This window comes from Muntiacus reevesi, chromosome 6 (genome assembly GCF_963930625.1).
Source record: "Muntiacus reevesi chromosome 6, mMunRee1.1, whole genome shotgun sequence".
In the NCBI taxonomy this organism is placed as follows: Eukaryota; Metazoa; Chordata; class Mammalia; order Artiodactyla; family Cervidae; genus Muntiacus; species Muntiacus reevesi.
This window is the reverse complement of record NC_089254.1, coordinates 5,724,789-5,750,066: the sequence shown is the minus strand read 5'-3', so window position 1 is coordinate 5,750,066 and position 25,278 is coordinate 5,724,789. Positions and strand designations below refer to the sequence as shown.

General features: G+C 41.7%; 1 protein-coding gene across 1 annotated transcript in view; it reads left to right on the top strand.

Moving 5' to 3' along the window:
- Positions 1–24,312, top strand: part of SPMIP7 (sperm microtubule inner protein 7) — a 62,592-nt gene extending 38,280 nt beyond the window's left edge. The window contains exons 6-9 of the mRNA XM_065938694.1: positions 11,400–11,441; positions 12,766–12,873; positions 22,963–23,070; positions 24,189–24,312. Coding sequence (XP_065794766.1) covers positions 11,400–11,441; positions 12,766–12,873; positions 22,963–23,070; positions 24,189–24,312 — 382 coding nt within the window. The remainder of the gene's footprint in view (positions 1–11,399; positions 11,442–12,765; positions 12,874–22,962; positions 23,071–24,188) is intronic.
- The last annotated feature ends 966 nt before the right edge of the window (positions 24,313–25,278 follow it).

The following is a 25,278-nucleotide window of genomic DNA, read 5'->3' as shown; positions in this document are numbered from 1 at the left end:
TTATCCCATCTTTTGTTCCCTGGAATTTCATCACCTCAATGGGAGGGCGTTAACCTTGTACATTTAATTTTGTATTTACCTAATCCGCAACTCATTGTAAAGCAAAGTATGGGAGATTTTAGTCTTAGCAAAATCAATAAGTTATTGAAAAATTTAAGTTATGGCAAAATAATATCAAAGTGATGTTTTTCAAATATTTTAACAATTTTATATATCACTTCAATAGAACCAACATAAATTGTCCTTTAAAGAAGGATTTTTTATTATTAGAAGAAAAAGACTAATGAAGTGGAAACATGCAAAATCATAATCAAGTTCAAATGATGAAAATGAAGTTTCAAATAATGACAATGTTGAGAAAAATAACTGAGTCTCATCAGCAAACAGATTTTGTTGAGCCACATTTTAAAAATAATACGTTGTAATAAAGATTATTTAAAAGATGGTTTTAACATGTGTAAGGCACCCCAATAAAAATAATAGATTCTCATGTATAAATTGAAAGGTAATAATGTAAATAAAAGATTGAAACATTCAAAATTTAAGATCTTTTAAACATAGCAGGCTGAAATAGTTGATAATCTCACTCAAACATCTTTTAAGAGAATAAACATATAAATTATGGGTACTAACTCTTAATGCTATGTGAAAGCTAATGAAAAAACCTTTTTTTGCAGAAATTCACTAGAGTTTCAGTTGTTGGGACTAGGTGCTCACTGCTATGGGCCCAGGTTCGATCCCTGATAGGGGAACTAAAATCTCACAAACCATGTGGCATGGCCAAAAAAGGAAAAGAAAAAAAAGTTTATAAACGTTTTTCTATTTACACGCCATGTAGTGAAATAGCAAATAGCTCACCCAGTTTCTGTGGCTCCATTGCATTTATTGTTTTAATGATGAATCATCTAATGAACTGAAAGCCATATATCTTACCAGTTCTGTCATGTCTCAGAACTCCTGAGAGTTCCATTCACCCTGGAGCCTTCATCTAGCAAATGCTGCTCTCGTGAGCAACAAAAACCTATATGTGAATGCCCATAACAGCTCTATTCTTATCTTCGAAATCTGGAAACAACCAAGATTGCTTTCAGCAGGTGAATGGAGAACATCTAGTAGATAAAGATACTAGAGTAGAGCCATGTAGTGGAATACTATTCAGCAATGAAAGATAACAAGCACAGCATACAGCTCACGAGTCAATTTTCAATGCATTCTGTTCAGTGGAAGCAGCCAGACCCAGAAGTCTCATACTGCACAATTCCATTTATGTGACGTTCTAGAAAAGGCAAAACCACCAGGGTGGGCGTGGGTTGGTGGCTGCCAGGAATTGGAGGAGAGGGAAAGAGCTGCAAAGAGCCTGGGAACTAACATTAGGGAGATGGGGCAGTTGTGTATGGGTCTGCGGTGATGGCCACAGGACGCTCTGTCCTACCCACAGAACCATACACCACAGAGAGGAAACTTGACTGAACACAAAGTAAGACACAAATCGATAGATACCATGATGGTGGGAAAATCCAGGTTGGGGCGCAGACGGTGACAAGTGAATCTGTGTTACAGACAAATGACATAACATTTAAGTGGATGGAGAAAATCAGGAGTGGTCCTAAATTTGGACCTTCATAATCTTGGAAACAGTGTTTGGACCAAAGACTGTAAGATTCAAGACAAAAAGAACTGTATATAAGTGCTTTCTATACTCTATTCGGTAAATGTGTTTCTCACCAGAAATGGATTGGCAATTTTAAAACTTCTTACATGTATACTAGGTTTGAACAAAAAAGTGGGTCTTTGGTAGATAGCTAGAGTCAGGTTTCATGCTGTCAGAGAGAAAGGTTAAGATGAACCCTGTGGCACTGCTTAGATTTGGGGACATTCCAGGAAACTTACGTTGACAGGCACACCCTCCTTTTGTACTTCACAGATACTGTGTTTTTGCTTTTGATTCTGTGGGTTTGTTCTTTTTTTGTTTCTTTTTTTTTTTTTTTTTACAAATTGAAGGTTTGTGGGAACCCTGCATCAAGTGAGTCTGTTGGTGCCATTTTTCCAACAGCATTTGGTCACTTTGCATCTCTGTCTCACATTTTTGTAATTCTCACAATATTCCAAACATTTTCATTATCATATTTGTAATGGTGATATGTGACCAGTGATCTCTGCTAATAGTGTGCCATGGTCTTCATAGACCAGGACCTGGGAACTGGAGTCGACGAGAAGAAGGACACAGGGGACCCAAGTCTCGAGTGAAACAAGGGTACTTTATTTGCAGAAACGCATGCTTATATATCTTCATACAAGGCAGCTTTAGGCAGTTTAAAAAAAAAATGAGAAAAAACAGAGCCAAGCAAATAACATCTTCAAAGGGCCAGACTACATTCCATATCCTGAGTAAGGGGGGCATAACTGAATAGATTACCTTTAAGCAAAAGGTCACTGAAGGGAGTCACTGAAAGGAATCCAAGCAGGTGCTCTTTCTCATTATCTCAGTCCTGAGAACTACATGCATCTCTGCTCACTCCTGTTTTCCAGGAACTGATAAGGAATAGAGAGAATCCTTGAGAAACAGCACACAAAGGAAGAAAACATATTAGATCGCTTAAAGTTGAACGTCCCCTGACAATTCCCCCTTTTTTATTTTTTCATAATTGGGGGTGACTGTAGATACTTTTGTGAGAAAGGCCCTGACCAACTGAATTTGCTTAGTTTGAACAATTTTAGTTGGAAGGCATCAGTATACTACAAATACAATCACCAAGACAGTTATCATCATTATAATTCCAGATCCAATACTATGTGTGATGCTTGGAAAACATCCTCAAGGGTCCAGCCAGATAATTAATCAGTTCGCTGTTCAGCTAAGGTTTCCAAATTGTTGGAAGAGGGCAGACTCTTAGAGAAGATTTCAAAGATTTCCTTTTGCAACAATTGTACATTTAAGGAAGCATTATTATGTATATCTTACAAATGAAATTTGATTTGTTCCCAATTATAAGCACTATGGTTAAACCGAACAGGAGTGATACAAAATTGAGTAGAATTCCAATCACAATTTAATAATACTTGTTTTTGTAAATCTATTAATTGATCTCCAATCCATTGGATGGCTGTTTCTAATTCCTGAATTTTATCCTGAACTTCTTCATCTATCTGAGCCTGAGTGACCCATATAGTATGAGCATCTTTAGTCCAATTTTGAATAAAGTTTTGTGTTTGAATTGAAGTTTGTAAAGCAATGCCTGTGACAGCAGCAGTGGTACAAATGGCTATTAACCCCAAAATGCCAAGAATTAGCCATCCAATGAATCCCTTAGATCATTGGAGTAATTTAGTGACTAACCGGGAGGCAAGTTCTGCCATGGGACCCTCTTCCCAGGGTCATTGGAGATCTACTGGCTACCACAGACTACAGCAAGATCAAAGAATCAAAAGGGATTCGTTTTTTAGAGAAATAGAGGAATTAAGACAAGTATACAGTTTGCAATCTATACAAGTCACAGAATGTAAAGTCTTATTAAATTGTAGGTTCCCTATGGCTGTAACAAAAGGAAGGGGAACACAAGCTGGTATAAAATATGAATGACTATAACGGAAGGAATAGTTACTATGACTACGACTGGTCCCTGTGAAATATCCAGTCCAAGTTCCAAGTTTTTCAGTACTCGCAGCAAGTTTCCAGATGTCCCATTGTTCAGGCCCAATCTGTTTATTGAGGACAATTCGAGGGCGAGGAGGTGCCATTCTGCCGTCAAGTCAGCCAGAGGAGTCCTTTGTCATGGAAGTGTTCCATTGAACTGTTGGTAACCTTCCATGCTACTTGAGTAACATAATCACACATAGTACTGTTAATATCATCTGAGCAGTTAGATAACCACATACCATGGGGTCCCCAATCAACAATGGTATAAATGGCCACAAACATTAATTTCCCTGCTTTAGCTGGACATCTATCCCAATAAACAGGAGTATATTTAAAGTCCTTAAAAGTAAACCGCTTACATTCCAATTTTTGCCCTTTTCCTAGAGTTTTGGTAGCATTGACATGGTTCTCATAAAAGGACAGGGTAGTAAACAGTCCAAGCAATGTGCAGAAGTTCTTTTTTGGAGGCAGGACAAAAGCCCACATTTGTCGACTAACATTAATACATAATTCTACTGGGCCCATTCATGAAGGATTTCATAGCCTAGAGAAATGTTAATTAGTCTTCCTTCTTCCTCAGGATGAGAGGGCCCCCTCCAGGCTCCAAGGAGGAGGCATATGTACTGAGTCATTAGTGGATACGACCAGTCCTGTATCTGTCCATTCTACAACCTGCAATAAAGGAGGGTTAGGTATATAAGCCCAATAAGTGTGGTTAATCGTCAGCCCGAGCAGGGGAAGCAAAAGCAAGCAAAGCAAGCATAGCAACAAAAATATTTTCAGGATTCCGAGGCATTCCCTGTTGAGAAACCAGATTTTCAGCTTGATTAGTAAGGTTCTTTATCTGTCACCAAGTAGGGAGATCATAAGGTCAATGACGTCGAGTGCGGCACTTCTTGGAAATTTTTAAAGCCACCATGGCTTGTACTGGAATCTCCTCCTCCTGGGGATTTTGCCATTTCTTCTCTATCTTGAATGCCAGTGGCTCCCCTAGGGCAAATCTTCTGAAGAGGGAGCCAGCTGATTTCGTTGGATCCTTCTGGAGAAATACAAGCATACCTCTTTCCCTGTAATATTAATTTTCCAGATTTCCATTGTTTAGTCAACCTGTCCTGATACCAAATGGGCAGAGGAAGGGAGGTATCCTTCAATGCCTCAAAATGTTTTTCTGCTTTTGTCAAAATATCTGCTTGCGGTAAGTTTAAAAAATTTAAAACAAATAAAGCTGTATTAACAATAGTTATAGGATTAAAGAATTTATTGCATTGGAATCTAGTAAAGTCTGCTCTGGATAAGGAAGATAGAAGTATTCCTGTGTATTCCCCCCTTTTAAATTTTATTTGTAGTTTCAGTGTGTGATGTGCTCATTCAACTATGCCCTGTGCTTGTGGATTATAAGGAATACCTGTAATATATTTAATAGAAAATGATTGTAAAAATTGTTTGCATTGCCTAGAAATATAGGCAGGGCCATTGTTATAGAAATAGGTGTTCCCATTATTGCAAAGCAAGCTAATAGGTGGGTTATAACATGTCGTGTAGCTTCACCTCAGAGAGGTGTGGTCCATATAAAAGAAGAATTTGTATTGATTGAGACATGTAAGAAGGAAGAGGGAGAAAGTTCAAGGCATTGAGTTACATCCATTTGCCGTAGTTTACTGGGTTGTAATCCTCAAGGACTGATACCTTGTGCAATGGAGCAAAGATGTATGGGCCTTCAAGTAGAGCAGTTGTTAATGATTTCTGTAGCGTGTCGGTATGGAATTTCCCAAATTTGGTGTAATGAGCCAGCATTATTGTGTAATAGAGCATGTTGCTCTGCAGGAGTAGCAAAAGAGACAAGTTTATCAACCTGTTCATTGCCATGAGCCATAGGGCCAGGAAGACAAGAATGTGCTTGAATATGGGTAATATAAATGGGGGAAGTGCAGTTCCTAATTATAGATTGTAGTTCAAGAAAAAGTTGTTGGATAAGAGATTGATTAGAATTTATGGTAGAAGTTCCTATATTAATATAAAAACTGAATATAAGGAGTCAGAAACTATATTAATAGGAAAAGAATGTAGGTGAATAACCTGAATGAGAGCATATAATTCATTTTGTTGAGCAGAGTGAAATTTAGTATAAAAGACTTTATATTCTTTGAGAGACCAGAATGAGGCGTTGGCGTTTTTAGTCACATCTATATAGAAAACTTCAGCTTGAGGTATAGGTTGTGATGTGACAATGTGAGAGATAATAAATTCAGTATTTTTGAAGAAATTCCAGAGCTTGTTAGAAGGATAATGAAATGAAATTTCTCCAAAATATTCCAGAAAGGCTATTTGGAAATCAGTAGAAGTTTGTAATGCATTCTCAAATTGAGATTTATTAATAGGTACTACAATTTTATGAGGATTGGAGCCAGTTAGAGTCTTAGCTCTATTTCTTCCATTGATAATGATTAGAGTGATCAAATCAAGATACGGTGTAAGTGACCTTGTCCCTTAAAAAATGGGTATAGATCCATTCTATCAGGTATTCTTGTTGGGTAAGGAGTCCTGTGGGACTATGGAGAGAGGGGAGTATAAATAACTCTAGAGGTAAATCAAGTCTAATATGGGTAAGAAACTGCTTTTGCAATTTATTTTGTACTAAACAGAGTTCTTCTCATGCCTCTTGGAAAAGTGAACAAGGGCTATTTAAATCGGGATCTCCTTTTAAGTGTTAAATAAATTAGTCAGTTGATAATTTGCAATGCCTAAAGAGGATCTAATCCACTTTATATCACCTAAAAGTTTTTGAAAATCATTCAAAGTTGATTATTTATCAACACGAATCTGTGTTATTTGGGGAATAATACATTGTCTACTAACAACAAATCCTAAGTAATAGTAAGGTGTAGATGTTTGAATCTTTTTAGGGGCAATGATTAATCCAGAAGCTTTTAAGCATTGTTGAGCTATGTCAAACATCTGCTGAGTTTCTAAAACAGATAGAGCTGAAAACAATATATCATCCATATAATGAATAACAAGAAAGTCAGGAAATTGTTTTCTCACAGGTTCAAGGGCTTTGGCTACATAATATTGACACATGGTGGGAGAATTCATCATTCCTTGAGGGAACACAGTCCATTGATACTATTTATGAGGCCTGATATGGTTAGGATAAGAAAGAGAGAAAGCAAATCTCTCTCAGTCTAGAGGGTATAAAGGTATAGTAAAAAAAGCAATCTTGTAAATCTATGATAATAATATGCCAGTTTTGAGGAAGTGGTAGGTGATGGAATTCCTGGTTGCAATGCACCATAGGTTTCATAGGTGTATTAACTTTTCGAAGATCAGTTAAAAGATGACATTTGCCAGATTTCATTTTTTATTACAAATGTGGGAGAATTCCAAGGGGAACAAGATTCCTCAATACGTTTTAATTTCAGTTGTGTAAGTTCCTTAGCAGCCTCTCGTTTCTGTTTTGTAAGGGGCCACTGCTTTGTCCAAATAGGCTCATCATTTTTCCAAGTTATTTTAATAATTGTTTGTTAAATGAGCAGTGGCCCCTAGGGAAAATGTGTAATATATATTTGAGTTTGCCATTGCATAAGTAAATCTCTTCCTATTAAATTAAGGGGTGCATCTATCACATAAAGTCATAATGTTACAGGCTGGCAGCATTATATTTGGATATATTTGGGTATATTTGGACACCTTGATAAACCTCTTGTACTTTGATTTGAGATACTCCTGCAATTTGGCAAGAAGTTCTCTGTATAGGCCAAGATTTGGGCCATAAATGTTTCGAAATAATAGTAATATCAGATCCAGTATCAAGAAGACCAGAAAATCTTTTGCCATTAATTTTAATATTTATATTTGGTCATGCATATTCAGATACTATTGATGTCCATAAGGATTGTTTTTGATCTGTACTACCAAATCCACCTGTCTGTATACCATTAGAGGAGTTAAAGAAATGTAAGGTAAAAGAAATAATTGGGCAATTTTGTCCCCCTTTTTGAATTGCCATAGTATCTGAGATGACATCATAATTTGAATTTCTCCCGTATAATCTGAATCAGTTATACCAGGGTGGACAGTAATTCCCTTAAAAGTCAGACTAGATCGGCCAAGTATAAGGCCAAAGGTTTGTGGGGGTAGGGGTCCATAAAGTCCGGTAGGTATTCTAGAAGGGACTGCTTGAGGAAAAAGAAAAAAATCATTTAGGGCTGGTATATTGATGGCAGCACTGCCAGATGTTTGAGGAAAAAGATGGAGTTTGCCCCTGGTTTTTGTTGATGGGGACCCAGGGAGTCCCCATCTATGAGTTTTCCGAAATAGGATTTCCCTCAACATCATATTTAGATCAACATTCTTTAGCCCAATGTCCCCCCTTACGACAGCGAGGGCAGACTCCTGGAGGTTTTTTAATAGTTTTAGCTTTTTCTGTGCGTTTTTTAGGGCAATTCTTTTTTAAATGGCTTTTATCCCCACAAACACAACATCCTTCATTCCCCTTTTTAAAAGCAGCAGCCATTGCTTCAGCTAACATTTGCATTTTCTGAGTTTCTGATCCTAAGTTGTGACAAGCCTTCAAATAATAACATTCCCGGTCTTGCAAATCGAAGTGATGGCCCTTTGACATTCCTGATCAACATTCTTGTGTGCAAGCAGTTTTTCTAACTGTGCTCTGGCTTCCTGTCCAACAACACTAGGGGAGATAGTAACTCCCAACCTAGCTAAAAAATCAGCATAGGCTTCCTTAGGCCCTTGTAATATCTTTTGTGTAGCTACCTTTAGGTTCCCCTTGAGGAGTAATTCGATCCCAAGCTTCAAGGGCAACTTCTTTCACTTGCTCATGCAACAAAGGAGAGCATTGTGTCTGAGCTTCCACCAAATTGAATTGCCCCATACCGGTTAACATTTCAAAAGTAATTGGGTTTTGGGGATCACCAGCTCAAGCATTAGAATTGGCACGATCTCCGGCCACATCATGAAACCACATTATCCATTGAAGATATTCTCCTGGTTTAAGAAGAGCTTTTATCAAAATTCACCAATCATAAGGAATAAAATTTCCAATAGAAGATGCCATAGCGTTTAGAAGTTCTTTAGTAAAATGTGAATGAGGGTTGTACATAGTTAGAGCCTTTTTCATTTGTTGCATGTGAGAAAACTCAATGCCTTCATATTGAGGTATTAGTTGTCCTTGAGCCTGAATATTTCTTGACACAGGAAAGGCAAAAAGATCATCAGCCTCAGAGACTAGAGACTGCAAAGCCAGTAAATCAGAAAGCCTTCGCCGTGAAGGAGAAGGAGTGGATCGTCCATTTTCATAAATATGAGTGCGTGTTAGGGGTTTATCATTGTCATCAAAAAAAGTATTGTTGGCTTTCGTGTCAAAGAGATCATCAGAAGAATCATCATCAGATTCATTTTGTCCTCTAATTGAGGGGACTTTTGGTTTTGTGCCCATTACAAGAGGAGGAGGAGGAGCGCTTGGGACAGCCGGAGCAGGGATGGTGGGAAAGCTCTGAAACATTTTATGTTGCTCTAATTGGGCCTTCTGTAAAGTCTCATCATCTAATTCATATTCGTATAATAAGCATTCCACTTGTTGATGAATATTAGGGGGACTAGAGTTGCCTTGAAATGGCAAGATCACAGCTTTAATGAGGGCCCATAAGGGCCAGAAATCTATTGGAATATTTTTTCCCCATCTAGTGGCTCATTCAACATTCTCTTTAACCAGGTTCCAAATTTCTAAATCAAAACTGCCTTCTTCAGGGAACCAGGGATTATATTCCACCACTGTTTGGAGACAAGCCTCTATCTGTTGACGTGAAACTGAAAGTCTCTGAACCTTAAATAAATGATGAAGTAAAGTAGAAAAGTGGTGGGGCTTTCCAGCCATTTGTCCCATAACCCCTCACTTACCCACCTCCGTAGGTCCTAATAGTCACTCCGTCCGCTTGCCAAGGGCATTCACCACGTCACTGTTCAGGCGCCAATTGTCACGGTCTTTGTAGACCAGGACCTGGGGACTGGAGTCGACGAGAAGAAGGACGCAGGGGACCCAAGTCTCAAGTGAAACAAGGGTACTTTATTTGCAGAAACGCATGCTTGTATATCTTCATACAAGGCAGCTCTAGGCAGTAAAAAAACTGAGCAAAAACAGAGCCGAGCAAATAATATCTTCAAAGGGCCAGACTACATTCCATATCCTGAGTAAGGGGGGCATAACTGAATAGATTACCTTTAAGTAAAAGGTCACTGAAGGGAGTCACTGAAAGGAATCCAAGCAGGTGCTCTTTCTCATGATCTCAGTTCTGAGAACTGCATGCAGCTCTGCTCGTTCCTGTTTTCCAGGAACCGATAAGGAATAGAGAGTCCTTGAGAAACGGCACACAAAGGAAGAAAATGGCATATTGGATCCCTTAAAGTTGAACGTCCCCTGACAATAGTGCAACAATTTTACAACTTGCTAAAGGCTTAGAGTATGGTGAACATTTTTTAGCAATTAAGTGTTTTTAAATTGAGATATTGATGTTAGGCATAATACCATTGTACACTTAATGGACTACAGTATAGTATAAACATAATTGTTATAGGCACTGGGAAATCAAAAAATTGGTGTGACTCACTTTACTGGTGGTATTCATTCACTTTTATTGCTGTAATCTATTACCAAGCCCTTAATATCTCTGTTGTATCCCTTTATTTTAATACATATGTGTGTGTGTGTGTGTGTGTAAATGTATGTATATATATATATTCAGAAATGTATGTAGATATGTAGGTACACAGGCTTTCCTGGTGGCTCAGACTGTAAAGAATATGCCTGCAATTCAGGAGACGTGAGTTTGATCCTTGGGTGGGGAATGTTCCATGGAGAAGGGAATGGCTGCCCACTCCAGTATTCTTGCCTAGAGAATTCCAGTTACAGTTCATGGGGTCGCAAAGAGTTGGACACGACTGAACAGCTAACACTTTCACTTCCTTTTCAGGTACACATGGATTCATATACACTCATACATACATTTGAAGCATGTCCAGCTCCAAAAAGGTTGGTTTAAAATGCCCTTCTCCAATAGAAGACATTGTAAGATCCTTGGAGAAATGGCTAATTCTGCAGTTGGAGCAGGGAAAGTATAAAATAAACCCTATGCTCCCTGAAGTGCCCTAGGTAACTGTAGTCTTGTCTGAGACACCGAACTCCTTTGGGCCATGGAGGCTTTCTCTCCACCATGGAGGGTTACACCCAAGGCTCAGTCAACTCAAATGTCAGCCTTCTTGTGTCTCTTTACAACCCCATGAACTGTAGCCTGCCAGGCTTCTCTGTCCCTGGAATTCTCCAGGCAAGAATCCTGGAGTGGGTTGTCATTACCTTCTCCAGGAGATCTTCCCAATCCAGGGATCAAACCCAGGCCTCCTGTGTTGCAGGCTGATTCTTTACTGTTTGAGTCACCAGAGGAGCCCCTAAGAAAACTAGAGGTCACCTTTGCCAATGTAATCATTAAGGATGAAAACAGCAAAGAAAAACTAGGAGAAGAGGCTTTGGAACTAAATCATAGGAGTCAGCAAGGATTTACTCGTCCTTGGCTGTTCTGTGTTTGCTTTTCATCACTTAAAGCTACACCTTCAAGTCTTTTCTGTTTAAAATTACAAACTTTTGGAAGCACATTCCTTTGAGATATATCTGAAGACTTAATAAGAGAAGTACTCTGACAACCTGATTTTTATTAATGTCAGTAACTCAGTCACCCATATTTTCTTTTTTTCTAAGTGTGAGTCCAAGTTCCAGAAGCAAATACATTCCTCACTACACGTAAGTAACATTTCTCAATGTTTTAAAAATTACTAGATTTACATCTGTATTGTAGTTACTTTCAGCTCACTCTTTAAAACAATGTACACTTTCTAGCAGATTTCTAATGTTTTCCTAGCATGGTGCCTGTCGACAGTTTCATCAAAAATGTGTTAAAGATTTTGACAAAAGAAAGCGTTAGCACTTTTTTCAGTTTTCCCCAATTGGTTATTTTATGAAATAAAATACCCTGGATACTGCTAATATTAGGTGTTGTCAACCAGAAAGACATTTACACTTGACGTGGAAGCTGTAACGGGCTCACATGCTGAAGGGCAGGAAATGCGACCTCTCGCTTTTCTAAATTTAAATCTGACTTCCCGTGGGTGGCACAGAAGCGCGCACTCCCCACTTGGGTCTTCTGTGCTTTATACTGGAGAAACACCTTGTGTTTTAGCCGTCTTGGGCTGCTGGCACGGCACGGCATAGCCTGGGGCTGCTAACAGCAGACGTTTATTTCCCGCAGTTTTGCAGTCTTGACATCAGGGATGGCCCAGGGACAGTCCTCTGCTGGTCACATGTTTGTGTCCACAGGAGGTGCAGGGAATGAGGGGCTTATGGGGCCCCTTTTATAAGGACCCTAATGACTCAAGTACCTCCCGCCTCCTGATACCATCACCTTTGGGTGTTAGGATTTCAGCATATACGTTTCGTCGGGGGGACATACACATTCAGACCACAGTAACTTGGAACAAAGTAAATCCAAGAAATGGAGGAGCCTGAGCCTTTCATCTTTGCTCCCCCACCCGCTCCTGCCTCCCCCCATTACTCTAGCCTCGCCTGCTCCCCAGCTGAGTTGACTCCTTTCTCTATGAGTGGCCCCAGAAATGCCTCCAGGACACCCTCGCACTTCCATTGATGGATTGGGCCTTCTCACAGGCCCGGAAGGCACACGGCTGGTTTCCCAGAACCCCAGGCCTGTACTCATTTCCATCTCCACAGGCACCTCCTCCACTCTGGGACACTGCACCTGCCCTGCCCCAGGCCATCTCCAGGCTCCAGGCGAGGACTTGGCTCATGGCTGCAGAAACAGCCTGCTTCTTTGCTCAGAATCACAGGCCAGCTGTTACTCTCACTCTGGCCCAAACCGAAGATCAATTCTTACTCTAAAAAAGAAAATCTCCTTTCTTATTTTTTAAGGCCAATTGTTCCCTCACCGTGGTGAATGTATTACATTTTGAATTTTGATCTGTTTTGGCTAGATTTCCTTTGCAAGTTAGGGTATGTTCACCTATGTTTTCTATGTTTCTAATAAAAATTTTAAAAAGTCTTTTCATCCCAACAGTGGTTGCGTGCAGTCTACAAATGCCGATGACATTGACAACCCCTGTGGAGACATCACATCTCTCGCCCAGCCTCGTAGCTCTGAAATCCTTTATACAAACTCAAGTCGGTGAGTTCCACCTGTGATTATGCCTCTTACTTTATTATTAAGGAAGAAACGTGGTCATAGGCTTTGCAGTGAATGAAGCAATAGAAAAATGGCCTTGAATAAACAAGTTCCTACTGAACAGCAGGGAACTATATTCAGTATCTTATGATAAAATCATAATGGAAGAGAATATAAAAAAGAATGTGTATGTAACTGAGTCACTTTGCCATATAGCAGAAGTTGGAGCAGCATTCTAAATCAACTGTACTTCAATAATTAAAAAAACAGAGAACGGCCTGGTACTGAGCACAACTTAAGAAGAAAGATACTTGTTTCCTGAAAGGACTATAGTTTCTCACAAAGGAGATTGCAGTTTTGAACACTGACTAACCTGGGTTTACATCCAACGTTTTATGTATGTGTATATGTATATATATGTTTGCTTTCACTCATGGAAATACTGAAGCTCAGAAATTGCTTCTTTAGGATCATTCACAAGACACACTATAATAAGCTGATGTTCTCTGTGTTTTTTTTTTTTTAATTTGTTGGAGTAGATTTACAATGTTGTGTTAGTTTCTGCTGGAAAGCAAAGTGAATCAGATATATATATATATATATAGATATCTATATATCTATATCTATATATTCCACTCTTTTTTAGATTCTTTTCCCATATAGGTCATTACAGAGTATTGAGTAGAGTTCCCTGTGCTATTCAGCAAGTCATTACTAGTTACATTCTTCATATACAGTAGTGTCAGTACAAGGGCTTCCCCAGCTCACCAGTAAAAGAATCTACCTGCTAAGCAGGAGATGCAAGCTCAATCCCTGGAGGAAGAAACAGCAACCCACTCCAGTACTCTTGCCTGGGAAATCCCATGGACAGAGGAACCCCGTAGGCTGTAGTCCATGGGGTTGCCAAAGAGTTGGACAGAATCAGCGGCTAAACAACAACAACTGTATGTGTATGTTAATCCCAGTCTGCTGTTTACCCCTCCCAATCCTTATTCCCCAGCCACCATAAATTTGCTTTCTGCATCTGTGACTCTGTTTGTTTTGTAAATAAGTTCATTTGCACCGTTTTTGTTTAGATCCAACATATAAGTGATAGCATGTGGCATTTGTCCCTGTCTTCACTCAGTCTGACAATCTCTGGGTCCAGCCATGTTGCTGCAAATGGCATTATTTTGTCCTTTTTATGGCTGAGTAATATTCTGTGGTAAGCATGTACCAAATTTTCTTCATTATGCCACTGAGCTGTTACACATCACTGCTGGTACACCTTCAGTTTCTGTGATGACTAGAAGGCTTGCAGGAGAAGTCCTGTAAGCCTATAGTGTGAATCACCAACAGTATTTTAAATGTCAGTTGCTCTATTTTTTTTTTTAACATCCGTTGTGCCAAAATAACAAACCAGCTCAGTTTCACATTGGCTGTCCTTCATACCTGTTCTACATCCCCTAATAATTTTGAATTTTCATGTGTTACACATTCTGACACCCTAATTCTTTTGACTACTTTACCAAAGTAAACTATGCTTCAAAAGTAACTTTGGTTTTAAATTCTATCTCTACAACTTACTGCATTGAAGAAATAATTGAGTTGTTATATTTCAACCAATAAGAAAGAGAGAAAGAAAAGAAGAAAAAGTACATAAAGTATTCCAGGTACTGTACCAAACACTTAGCCCTCACGTAGCTTGCAAACCTGCAGGGCTGGTGAGCTCTGCACCCCAGTGTTGATAGTATAAGGCAGGATGGAGTGAGGCTCTGGGAAAGCAAGTTTAGTGTTCTTGATCTTGGTTGTACGGAGAGGTCACTTTTATCCACAAGCCTTGAAGGCTGTGACGTTTTAGCTGAGTCCTAAGGAAGGATTTCTCTGTTCTGATTCTTGCCTAATTTCTGCAGGGAAATGATGGCAATTAAAAGTAGAAATTCTAAAAAAAAGTTTAAGAGTGAACATAAGAATAAAGTTAATTGAAAATATTCTTCTGTCATCAAATTTTCTAGTATTTTTCCTTTGAAATATACTTTTGAATTTTGAAGTGTTTTATGAAACATTCTTGCTGAATGTATTCTTCTGGATCACTCTTCATAGAGAGCAAAGAGCAGTCTGGCAGCATTTTAAAAATTGGATGTAGAACATGCTATTTAACTTGAGTAAGTTTGGGAGCATGCCCTTCCACCTCATCTTGATGTTAGTATTTTTAAGAAAAGGAAATTTGAGTGGATCATGTAGAATTGGACATTAACTGTACTTACCTAAATTGGGCACTAGAGGGCGTCCAAGGTTGCAAAGTTTCTTCTTTGGGTGAGGTTTGAATTTTTAATAGAATTTTAATGGAGCATAGGTGGTTTAGTGGTAGAAGTCTCACCTGCCCCACGGGAGGCCCGCGTTGGATTTCCCAGCCATGCAGCCACAGCGTCCCCTTTAAGGATTCCCTGGTGGCTCAGACAGTAAAGAATCTGCCTGCAACGCAGGAGACCTGGCTTTGATCCCTGGGTAGTCAGGAAGACCCCCTGGAGAGCTGCGGCTACCAACTCCAATATTCTTCCCTGGAGAATTCCATGGACAGAGGAACCTGGCGGGCTATGGTCCATGGTGTCACAAAGAGTCAGACATGACTGAGCAGCTAACACTTTCATTCACTTTAACTTTAAAAAGTTAAAAAGGCTTTCCATTTTTATTATGAGATATAGATACAAAGTATGTAGTGTCATATGTAAAATGTAAAGCAAAATAACAAGGAAATGCCTGTGTCCCAGGCCTAGCTAAGCAAATAGTATTTTATTCACATCTTTTAAGCTGCCTGTATATTCCTCACAACCTCATCTCCTGTGTTTACTTCCCCAACCCAGAAGTCATCACATCACTCTTCGTGCTTATCCTCTGCTTTCTTTGCTTGGTAGCTTTGTTACATATACTTGAATCTCTAAACAAAATACTGTGTAGTTTCTACAATACCATACTGAGCCAAGTACAGAAGATGCATGCAGTGTGATGTCATCTACATAAGGTCCAAAACCCAGGAGCTCGTAAACTTACTTTGTGCCCAATAGAGTACCATCCTACTCAAAAGCAAAGATGACTCTTCCTTGGTTTTCTCACCTTAAACTTTCCTAAAGGGAAACATCTTTATGAGATCATCTTTAAGGATCTCCTCATAACCCATGCCACTTAGGCCAGGAACACTGCCTGCCCCCCACCTTTCAGTGGAAGCCGCATTTCAGACAGAGTCAAGGCTACAGACTCTTGGGTTCAGTGATTGGAATTGCCAGTTTCCCCAAAAGGTGAATGCTTTCAAATGTTCCTTATTCATTGATTTTGTATTCTGGGCACCAAGTCATTTGAGATGCCCAGTGTATTGGTGGTGATTATGCTAATAGTTTTAAAATTAACTTTTAAAATTATAGGACCAAATCTGATTATAGAAAAAATTACAGAAAAAATTAATAAAAATATAAGTAAACTGTCACATAAAAAGCATAGCTGTTATTAAGATTTTGGCATATTTCCATCTGCATCCTTCATCTTCCTTATGTGTATTTATACAGCTATGATCATGCTACATATATAATTTTTACTGCATTCACTTTATAGCGTCATCATGGGCACATGTTATTATGAACTCATCGTAATTTTTTATTTCTGTAGATCGTAATTTTTTTATTTTTATAGATGTAGTGTCATTGACTTCCAGGGGGCTTCCCTGGTAGCTCAGCCAGTAAAGAATCTGCCTGCAATGCAGGAGACCCCAGTTTGATTCCTGAGTCGGGAAGATCCCCTGGAGAAAGGATAGGCTACCCACTCCAGTATTCTTGGGCTTCCCTGGTGGTTCAGATGGTAAAGAATCCTCCTGCAATGTGGGAGACCTGGGTTCAATCCCTGGGTTGGGAAGATCCCCCGGAGGAGGGCATGGCAACCCACTCCAGTATTCTTGCCTGGAGAATCCCAAAGGACAGAGGCGCTTTACAGGCTACAGGTCGCAAAGAGTCAGACATGGCTGAGCAACTAAGCGCAGCACACACAGCACTGCCTGACTGTGCACTTAGGTTACCTGTGTAAATGCTTTCTGTTTTTACTATGACAAATAATGTCAAGTACTTTTTAAGTGAGTCTTTTTCATAACTTGGAGTTATTTACTAAAGGGAGACTTCTTGCAACGGACTATGAGATCAGAATATATAAACATATTTACAGTGGAACCATAGTTTGCATCCAGTGTGTGTACTCACACCTTCAGTGCTAGTATTTAAGCTCACCAAATAGCACCTTCGTTTCCTTCCAAATGTGTTTATTATAAAAATAATTCAATTATATTTGTAAAAGCAAAATACCTCTTTCTTTCGTTCTCAGTCTCAGTATTGAAAGTTGATACATATTTTAGACTTTGCTGCAAGGCCTGCGTGAACGTCTGTGTGTAGGCAGCTACACACTGTTGTGTGTGAGGTGGGGAGGTGTGGGGTGGTATAAGATTGTCGGGTGCAATGGACATTTTCCTCAGCAGTGGGCAGGGCTGTGAAAAATCCTTTTTAATGGCTGTGTGATATTCCACTGCCAGTTGTAGTTTATGTGGGCCAAGTAGTTATTGAAATTTTTTCTATTGTTAAAAAGTACAGCAATAAACAACTTCCACATTATCTTTGCACAATCATGCATACATTTCTTTTAGAACAAATCCCTAGAAGCAGAATTCTTGCATGAGTTTTGAATTAAATTTTTTTTATTTGGTAGGCATGACCTATTATTAAAAGATATTCAGAGTTAAGGAATTCAAGACAGTAACTCAGTCTCCACTGAAGTTCCTAACTGTCTCACTTGAGCCTCCTTTGGAAACCAGAATCCACAGTAACCACTAGATTCAACAGGAGTTCTGGAAGTTCAGGGAACTGAGTAGGAATTAAAAAAAAAAAAGATACGAAGTCACTCCTCACTTATAATCTGTGTCAAGCAAGCTAGGGAAACATAAGGAACCCCCAATTTTTTCCAAATCTATTCTTTATCTTTCTCCTAAATACTAGATCCATATTCTTTGCAAGAGCATAATGAACAGGGTGGAAGAGAAGTTTTTTTCTGTTAGCACCTATCTTGTGGTTCCACATGGTTTCAAAACAGCAGATCTGTGCGCGTCAGGAACCCAAAGCGTGGAAGCTTGCCCTTTCCTAAGAACAGGGAACGCGGTTTCCCTCTGAGAGGGGCTGCATGGGCTGTCACGGCCCTGCGTCTCAGCTGGCCCAGCCCCCCCGTCTTACCCAGGAGGACAGGAGAGGGGCACAGGCAGGTGATGGAGCGGAGCCCGCGCCCTCTGACCCACACCCAGCCCGCCACACCCGGTGCTTTCCAGACCACCGTTTCCCAAACCAGCCTGCTGCTTCCACCATGCTGGCTTCCACTAAACCTTAGTCTCTCATTTCAGGGCTTCACCCAGTGCCACACTCCCTGTGCCTTTACCTCTGATGAAGCATTTGCAAATAACAAGTAATTGTCCAAAGTGATCCCAAGGCGGCCATGGGCCAAGTCCTGAGCCGGAAGAGGGGCCGCCCTGCCCTCCTGGGTGTGCTGCACCTTTAACAAAATCTTAACCACAGCCCAGCTTCAAGCCAGGCTATGAATAGCAGTTCCTTACATGAGCCCACACTTCTGCCTTTTCAGAGAACTTTCACATCGACTCTCTCATTTGTTTTTCAAAGTAGTGTGATGAGGCCAAAGGTGGCGGGGCAGGCTCTCTCCCCACTTCACAGATGAGGAGGCTGAGGCAGAGCAAATGATTCAAGAGCCTCAGACACTCATTTTGTGAGCAGTTAAGAGAACAGTGCTCCCACTCCCCGGGGCCACCTCCAGCCAGTGACTGCTTCCTGGGGCCTCAGCCCTGCTCTGGTTGGGGCTGTTGGCTCATTTCTGTGTCCCCCTTTGGATGGAAGAGGTAAAGGTTCCCTGAGAACAGAGGGAGAAAACTGTAGAGCACGATGATGATAAGAGTAAAGCTAATTCCTGAGCAGATCCTGGGCCACAGCATCTCATTATATTCAGGGACGCACAACCCAGTGACCAGAACCACTCTGGTGCTCTTTGGACTTCTCAGCTGCTCCCTCAGCCTTCCCTCCCTTTTTCCCCACCTTCCCAGGCCTGCCTCCTCCTCCCCCTACTCTTGCAGTAGGCCAACACTTTGCCCAGATACCCTGGCCCCACACTCCCTGTAAGGGAACTGTGAATTTCCCCACCCTGACTTGGGCAGAGGTGGTCCAGAAAGCCCCCCATCTTGTGTCCAGGGCCATAGGGCGGGGTGCCACCCTGGAGGCAGATGCCAGCCCCAACACACTCAGAGCAGCATCTGACTGTATCCCTCTCTGATGCCCCTGCTCCTAGTTTGCATCAGCCGTCTTTGCCCACTTGGGTTCTGTAAACCTCTAGTTGTACATTTACAAAATTTCCTCCTTAATGTGAAAGCGATCAGGAGCCTAGCCTGTTTGAGTTCTGCTAGATCTGTACCTGACATAGAATAGCTCTCGATAAACAAGGGCCCAGGTGACTTGAACTTGCACTACACTTGACCCAGAATAGATGCCGCTCAACTGGAAGCCCGGGTTTCAGGGCCTTCTGGGGCCACTCAGTTCCATCACCTGCCAGCTCTGTTGTCTCTGGGCACGTGGCTTAGACTTGTTCTCAAGCCTCAGTGCCCACATCTATCCCATGGCATGGTCCCAGGACCAAGGACATGGAGTGTTGTGAGATTAAATAAATCAGCCCATGTAAGTGTCACAAAGGGTATGGGCTCCTGAGGATTAGTGGGGTCTGTGGCACAGACAAAGAGCATGTTCATGCTGGAATTCTCACCCATGTATGCATGACTTATAACCTACATATAACATGGTTTCTAATCCACATATGCATGACTTGTAACCTACATATAACGTGGTTTCTCATCCACGTATGCATGACTTATAACCTACATATAACATGGTTTTCTCCATGTTTCCTTTATTTTTCTATTTGTCTTTTAATTATATGCCATCTGGGCCCCGTTTTTCTAACTGATTTACTAAACTTCCTTATATTTCTCAAGTTATTTAATTTCTATTTTATTATGCTTTGTTGAGCAAAACCAATTAGTTATAAACTTAGGCAGTAATTTATTCAGTTACCCATAGTGGACCAACCCTAGGCTTATTTTGGGAATCTGGTGCCAAAGAAAGTGTTCAGAAGACTAGCAACTATGGAGCAAAGACAAACGTGAAGACCACTTATTTTTAAATGGGTTCCTGCTTCCCTTAGCTCTCCTTAAATGAGGGAATGGGTCTGATCATACAGCTGACTTGGGAATTCTCTCAGAGCCTGTACTTTTCAGTGTCTTTCATCTGAAAAACCTTATCACCCATCAGGCACAGGTCTATAGAGCGTCCGCCAGAATCTGATATCCTCTAGTCTTGTTGCACTTAAGATGGAAAAAAGTTCCCCTTGGTTGTCCCTGAAAAAGGGTTAAATGGAATAGATTCTAGAAGCAGCGTGGGTGAGGACTTTCACTTTCAAATATGTGGCAGTTTATTATGCAACTGCATTCATTTCTCAAGCCCAAGCATCTTATCATTAATTCAGTCCTCTAGTTCATGTTTGTTATTTTTAGATATGATGTAATATAATATCATTATTGTAACATGATGTAGAATACTATTTAACATCCATAACCTGTATGCCACAGGTAAATCACAAATAGTTGGATGGTGTTTTAGATTCAGCCCTTCTTGAGCTTCCATCTTTGACTTCTTAGTGCTCTGATGGAAGGCTGTGACCTTAGAGGCATTTTCATCCTGCAGGTGTTTTAGAGGCAGTGGAAAAAAACTCTCACACAAAGGAAGGGGGTTTCCTTCATAACATGCATGGAACCTTTGATGAATTCGGGGAGAGATATAACACATGAATGACTTTGCCCCACTTTTTGTTCCCACTCTGACATACAGCTGCAATTATAGGAGAAGATTCCAAGAAATCCTGGAGGGTCCTGCCTAGAATTTGGCAGCGGTGGTTCACTCACCCAGGTCCCTCCAACAAACCTGAAACCTGAAACAGAGACTTCCAAACTTGACTGCACATGAGAGTTATCTGGAGAGATTAAAAAAAAAAAAAACAATTTCTAGCTCACAGCACTTACTGATTAAATTAGCATGTCTGGTGGGTGGGAGTCAGGCGTTGGTACCTTTGAAAAATCCCCGAGTTGTCAGGCGCAGCAGCGTTGGGAAACCGTCTTACCTTTCTCCAGCTGCCTGTGCTGGATCAACTGCATTCTTCACTGCCAGACGGCTATTTCATACATTTCTTATTTCTTTAAAATCTTGTATTCGGACTAAAATTAGTTGAGCACCTACTAAGTGCTAAAGACTTGCCAGCTGCTTTTACCTTCACTGAATCGCTCTGATCCCAAGGGCCCTGGGAGGCCGCCCAGGGCTTTCCCACATCATCTCACGGCTGGTGAAGGGGTGGAGGCAGGCCTGGCTCCCTGGTTTCCCAGCCTCACCATACCCATTAACTTGCACCGCTCATTCCGCGGTGGCCCTTGATGTGCTGCCCTTCCCTTGGTCTGCATCGGTGTCCTCTGTGTTGTTGCCTGAGAGCCAGCTAGTCACAGACTGATGTGCTTGGAGGAGACACAGAATGCTCATCGGTGCAGGCCCTGCCCTCTGTAGTCCTGTCCCCTCGTGTGCACATGCCGTCACAGAATCCATGCCCGGAAGGATCCCAGAGGACCTGCCTGCCCACAGACAGCAGGATCTGGCCTCCCTCTCGACTGCAGCCTTGAGCGTGGTCCTGTCAGCCTTCTCGTAGCTGATGCAGCAAGGCTTCCAGGGGCTGAGTCTGTGTGCGGGTCTGCGAGTCGGCAAGCAGAGTCAGAGGCCCAGGTCTGAGGCCCGGCCCCCGAGCGCTCAGCATTCCCTGCCTGCCCGTCACCTGCCACTGCATATGGGTATCCTCCCTGAAACTGTGTTTTGACAGTTCCTCCTGCTGCTAGTGGTGCTTGGAGGTCTCCTTGTCTTATTGGACGTGTGGACGTGATGGGATCAAACCAGGGGCCCCTCAGAGGAGCAGACCCTGCGCTTCCCATCCCATGGGACTCAGGCCTCGCTGCTCCTTACCTTGTGTCTGGGCAACCACGGAGGATGAGGGCCCTCGCCGAGGGATGTCACGCTCCCAGAGGAGGGACCAGGGAGTGGCCGGGGCAAGCGGACCTTCCCCTCCTTACTGTGGCATCAGGAGGACCCTGAGAGCTGCACTTAGCAAAGACGGGTGTTATTTGAAGTGCCCTGTGATTGCAGCGAGCACATTTCTGCTCTTTGAGATACAGTCTCAACCTCACGTCTTCCCTCGCGCCTGGGGATGAGGTCCTCTGTCTCGAGCAGCACTTGGACTGGCCCCACCTCTTCCTCAGGAAATGATCCATGGAAAAGGTTTTGTATGCTGTAAAAATGTCAAACAGTAGTTATTATTCACACACCTCTGAACCACCCATTAGAATATTTGTTTTGGATGTTTGTTTGTCTTTATCAAGAGGAATTTCATACCCGTATTGAAAAACCTGCCATACATTCTTGTGTTTATCTCTTACTCTCTCTGGAGGGAAAAGGACCAGGAACACAGAGGAGTATGCGGAATTGAGCTAAATTTCGTAAACTTTATGAAGTCAGTATGTTAGTGGTGGTGAGAAAGAAGTATTATTTAAGAATCATGCTTGTGTGTCCTCCAGCATTGGAGTTGGCCCCACAGAGCTCTGCTTGGGAGCCAAGTCTGCTTTTTGGTAAGGAAGCATGTCCGCCTTCATTAGGAAACAGAGCTCCATGGTGGATCAGGTATGTAAAACACATGCAAATTCAAACAGTAGAGAAACATGGGCTGGAAATAAGTTTCTTCAGCCCGAGGCAAAGGCTGTTACCTACTCATCTCTGCCCCCTGCCTGCATGCTTTCCTGTCTGGCAGTCCGACGTCCAGACCTTAATGTGGGACAAAACCTTTAGATTGTGTCCTTCTATATGTTTTCATAATTGGGTGCTAGTGACCGTGACTCTTTCGGAGATTGTTGCGTTCATTCCTTTCTTCCCCTCTTTTAACTCTTTCCTTTAGCTCTGCAAATATTCCAGGATACACTGGTAAGGTTCATTTCACAGCCACCCATCCAGCAAATTCTGATCGTCCATCAACGACCCCCTCACCAGATTCAGAAGTGCACCAGTAAGTATGAATCCTATTACTCAATGTGCTTGGATATATTGGGGAGGGGGAAATTCTAATGATGATTATTCCATTAAAGAACAATTAATTATTAGGAGTAAATTCGCATTGTTTAAAAAATAGGGTGTCAAGTCCAAAAAGACAGAAGAGTTAATTTTCCCACTGTTGTGGCTAGAAGGTGTGCATTAAGAGATTGAAAGCATCTTAGGGGATAGCATCTTAGCCTCTTGGACTCAACTCTGCATACTTATCACCCTTCTGCATTATCCTTAGAACATGCATGGAACATACTCCATGAGATACACGTTCACTTCTTGTGAATCTTACTTTTCATAAAAGACAACATTCTGTTAAAAGCCATATATATATATATATATATTTAAATACCATTTTGCAAATTGCAAACAGGAGGCATTTGATGGGAGGTTAGTGCAGACTCCATGCTTTGAAGCTGCCAGTGAGAAGCAGGGGGTTATTGCTCATTATGTCTCAACTTTGAAAACATTTGATGGAAGTCCTGCCTTTCCAGTAAGGTGACACGGCTCTGAAAATGCAAATGCACCTTAGCCAGATCCAGAGGCTGGCCTCACGCAAGTATAAGCTCTCGAGTTAGGTCAGTGTGCGTCTGGGAGGGGAAGGACGGCACTCCCCCAAAAGGGTGCCTTTTCTCCTCTGTTGATGGAGGGTGGAGAAGCCATTCATTTCTCAAAACCAGAAAGGTTCCTTCTCCAGTCTAGAAAGATGACTCTACCTCTGGGCAGCCTCACACCCTGAGCCCACCCCCAGGCTTTGTGTGGTAGCTGTTGGTTACTCAGTGGCCGGCCTGCCCTTCACCTCCTTCTGTCTGTGCTTCCTGTCTTCTTGGCACCAACTGTAATTCTAGGCACAGGTAGATTTTCAGTCAATGAACTGAAGACAAACAAATGAAACGAAACAGTACTCACAAGGGTTAACCATTCCCACTCTCTCTGTTCTGGGCGTCCTTTTTCTCTCTCCCTCTACTCCTATCTCTTTCTCTCTCCATCTCTCCCATATTTGTGTATCATTAGTTGAAGAATATATGAGGTTATGTGTTCTTATTTTATTTCGCATGTCTTTTTTTCTCTCCATTTTGCTAGTGTCTTACGGAAAGGAATGGCAGTTGACCTCTTCCGTCACCAGGGGCCGCTCTCCCGAATGGTCACAACGGTGATGCCCTACAATCCCTTCAATAAGAAGGATAAGGAAACTATCAGCTACTGAAAGGGGCCTGCCCTGAGTGACCCCCGAGCCTGGGAGAGGCGCTGGGTTTGGTGTGATGGGGAGGCAACAGAAGCCAAATAAAGGCACGTTCTCAGTGTGTCTGGCTGGGCCTTGACCAAGCGGAGCTCCAGCTCCAGAGCCACGTGGGCGTGGAAGCGAACTGTGTGAGATCCCTCCTTTCTCTCACACGAGGCTGTATTTGTATCCACGCGGCTGTGGATGCCATGAGCTTTCATAAACCTGAACTTGTTCGCCCTCGCAACCCCGCAGTGGGCATTTTGCAAATATTTTACTATTTTATGAATAAGCAGGCTGAGACTAGGAGAAGGAAAATATTAATCAAAGGTCACGCAACTCATAGTGGAGTTAGAACTAGAACCCAGCTTTCTGAATTTAGAAACCTTTGCTGCTCCTTTTCACTACAGATCAAATAACCTTTCCTGACTTATTAAAAAAAAAACAAAAAAAAACAACCCAGAGACAGAATGCCTCTTCTCCCAAGAGATTCAGAATGAGCTAGGAATCCCGCAGAACTCCAAGCAAATGTGTAAATCCTTTGGAGGTGGTTTGTCCTTGCTTTCCCTCAGAAGGGCAAAATCAGATGTTTTTGCTTGAGGATCATGTGTTGCCTCAGCTGACACCTACACAGACTTGGGTGCTGACTGCTGCTCTTCCTGGCTGCTGCCTTCTGCTAGGATACGCAGGAAGGCTGCCGTCCACCCTCCTTCTGTGCTATGGAGCTGATCGGCCTTCACAGAAAAGTAATGGCTTCACCTGAACCCAATCTCGCAGCCTTAATTATTTTCAGAAAAGAGCAATTCTGTCAAAAAATCTGACCAAAACAAAAATCTTCATCTCTTGGAAGATTCTCACCCAAACACAGATGGGAATGATGAGCCCTGTCCAGGGAACAGATGAATGCAGGGACCGGAGATTACATTTTGTGGTAAACATCCCTGGCAGGCC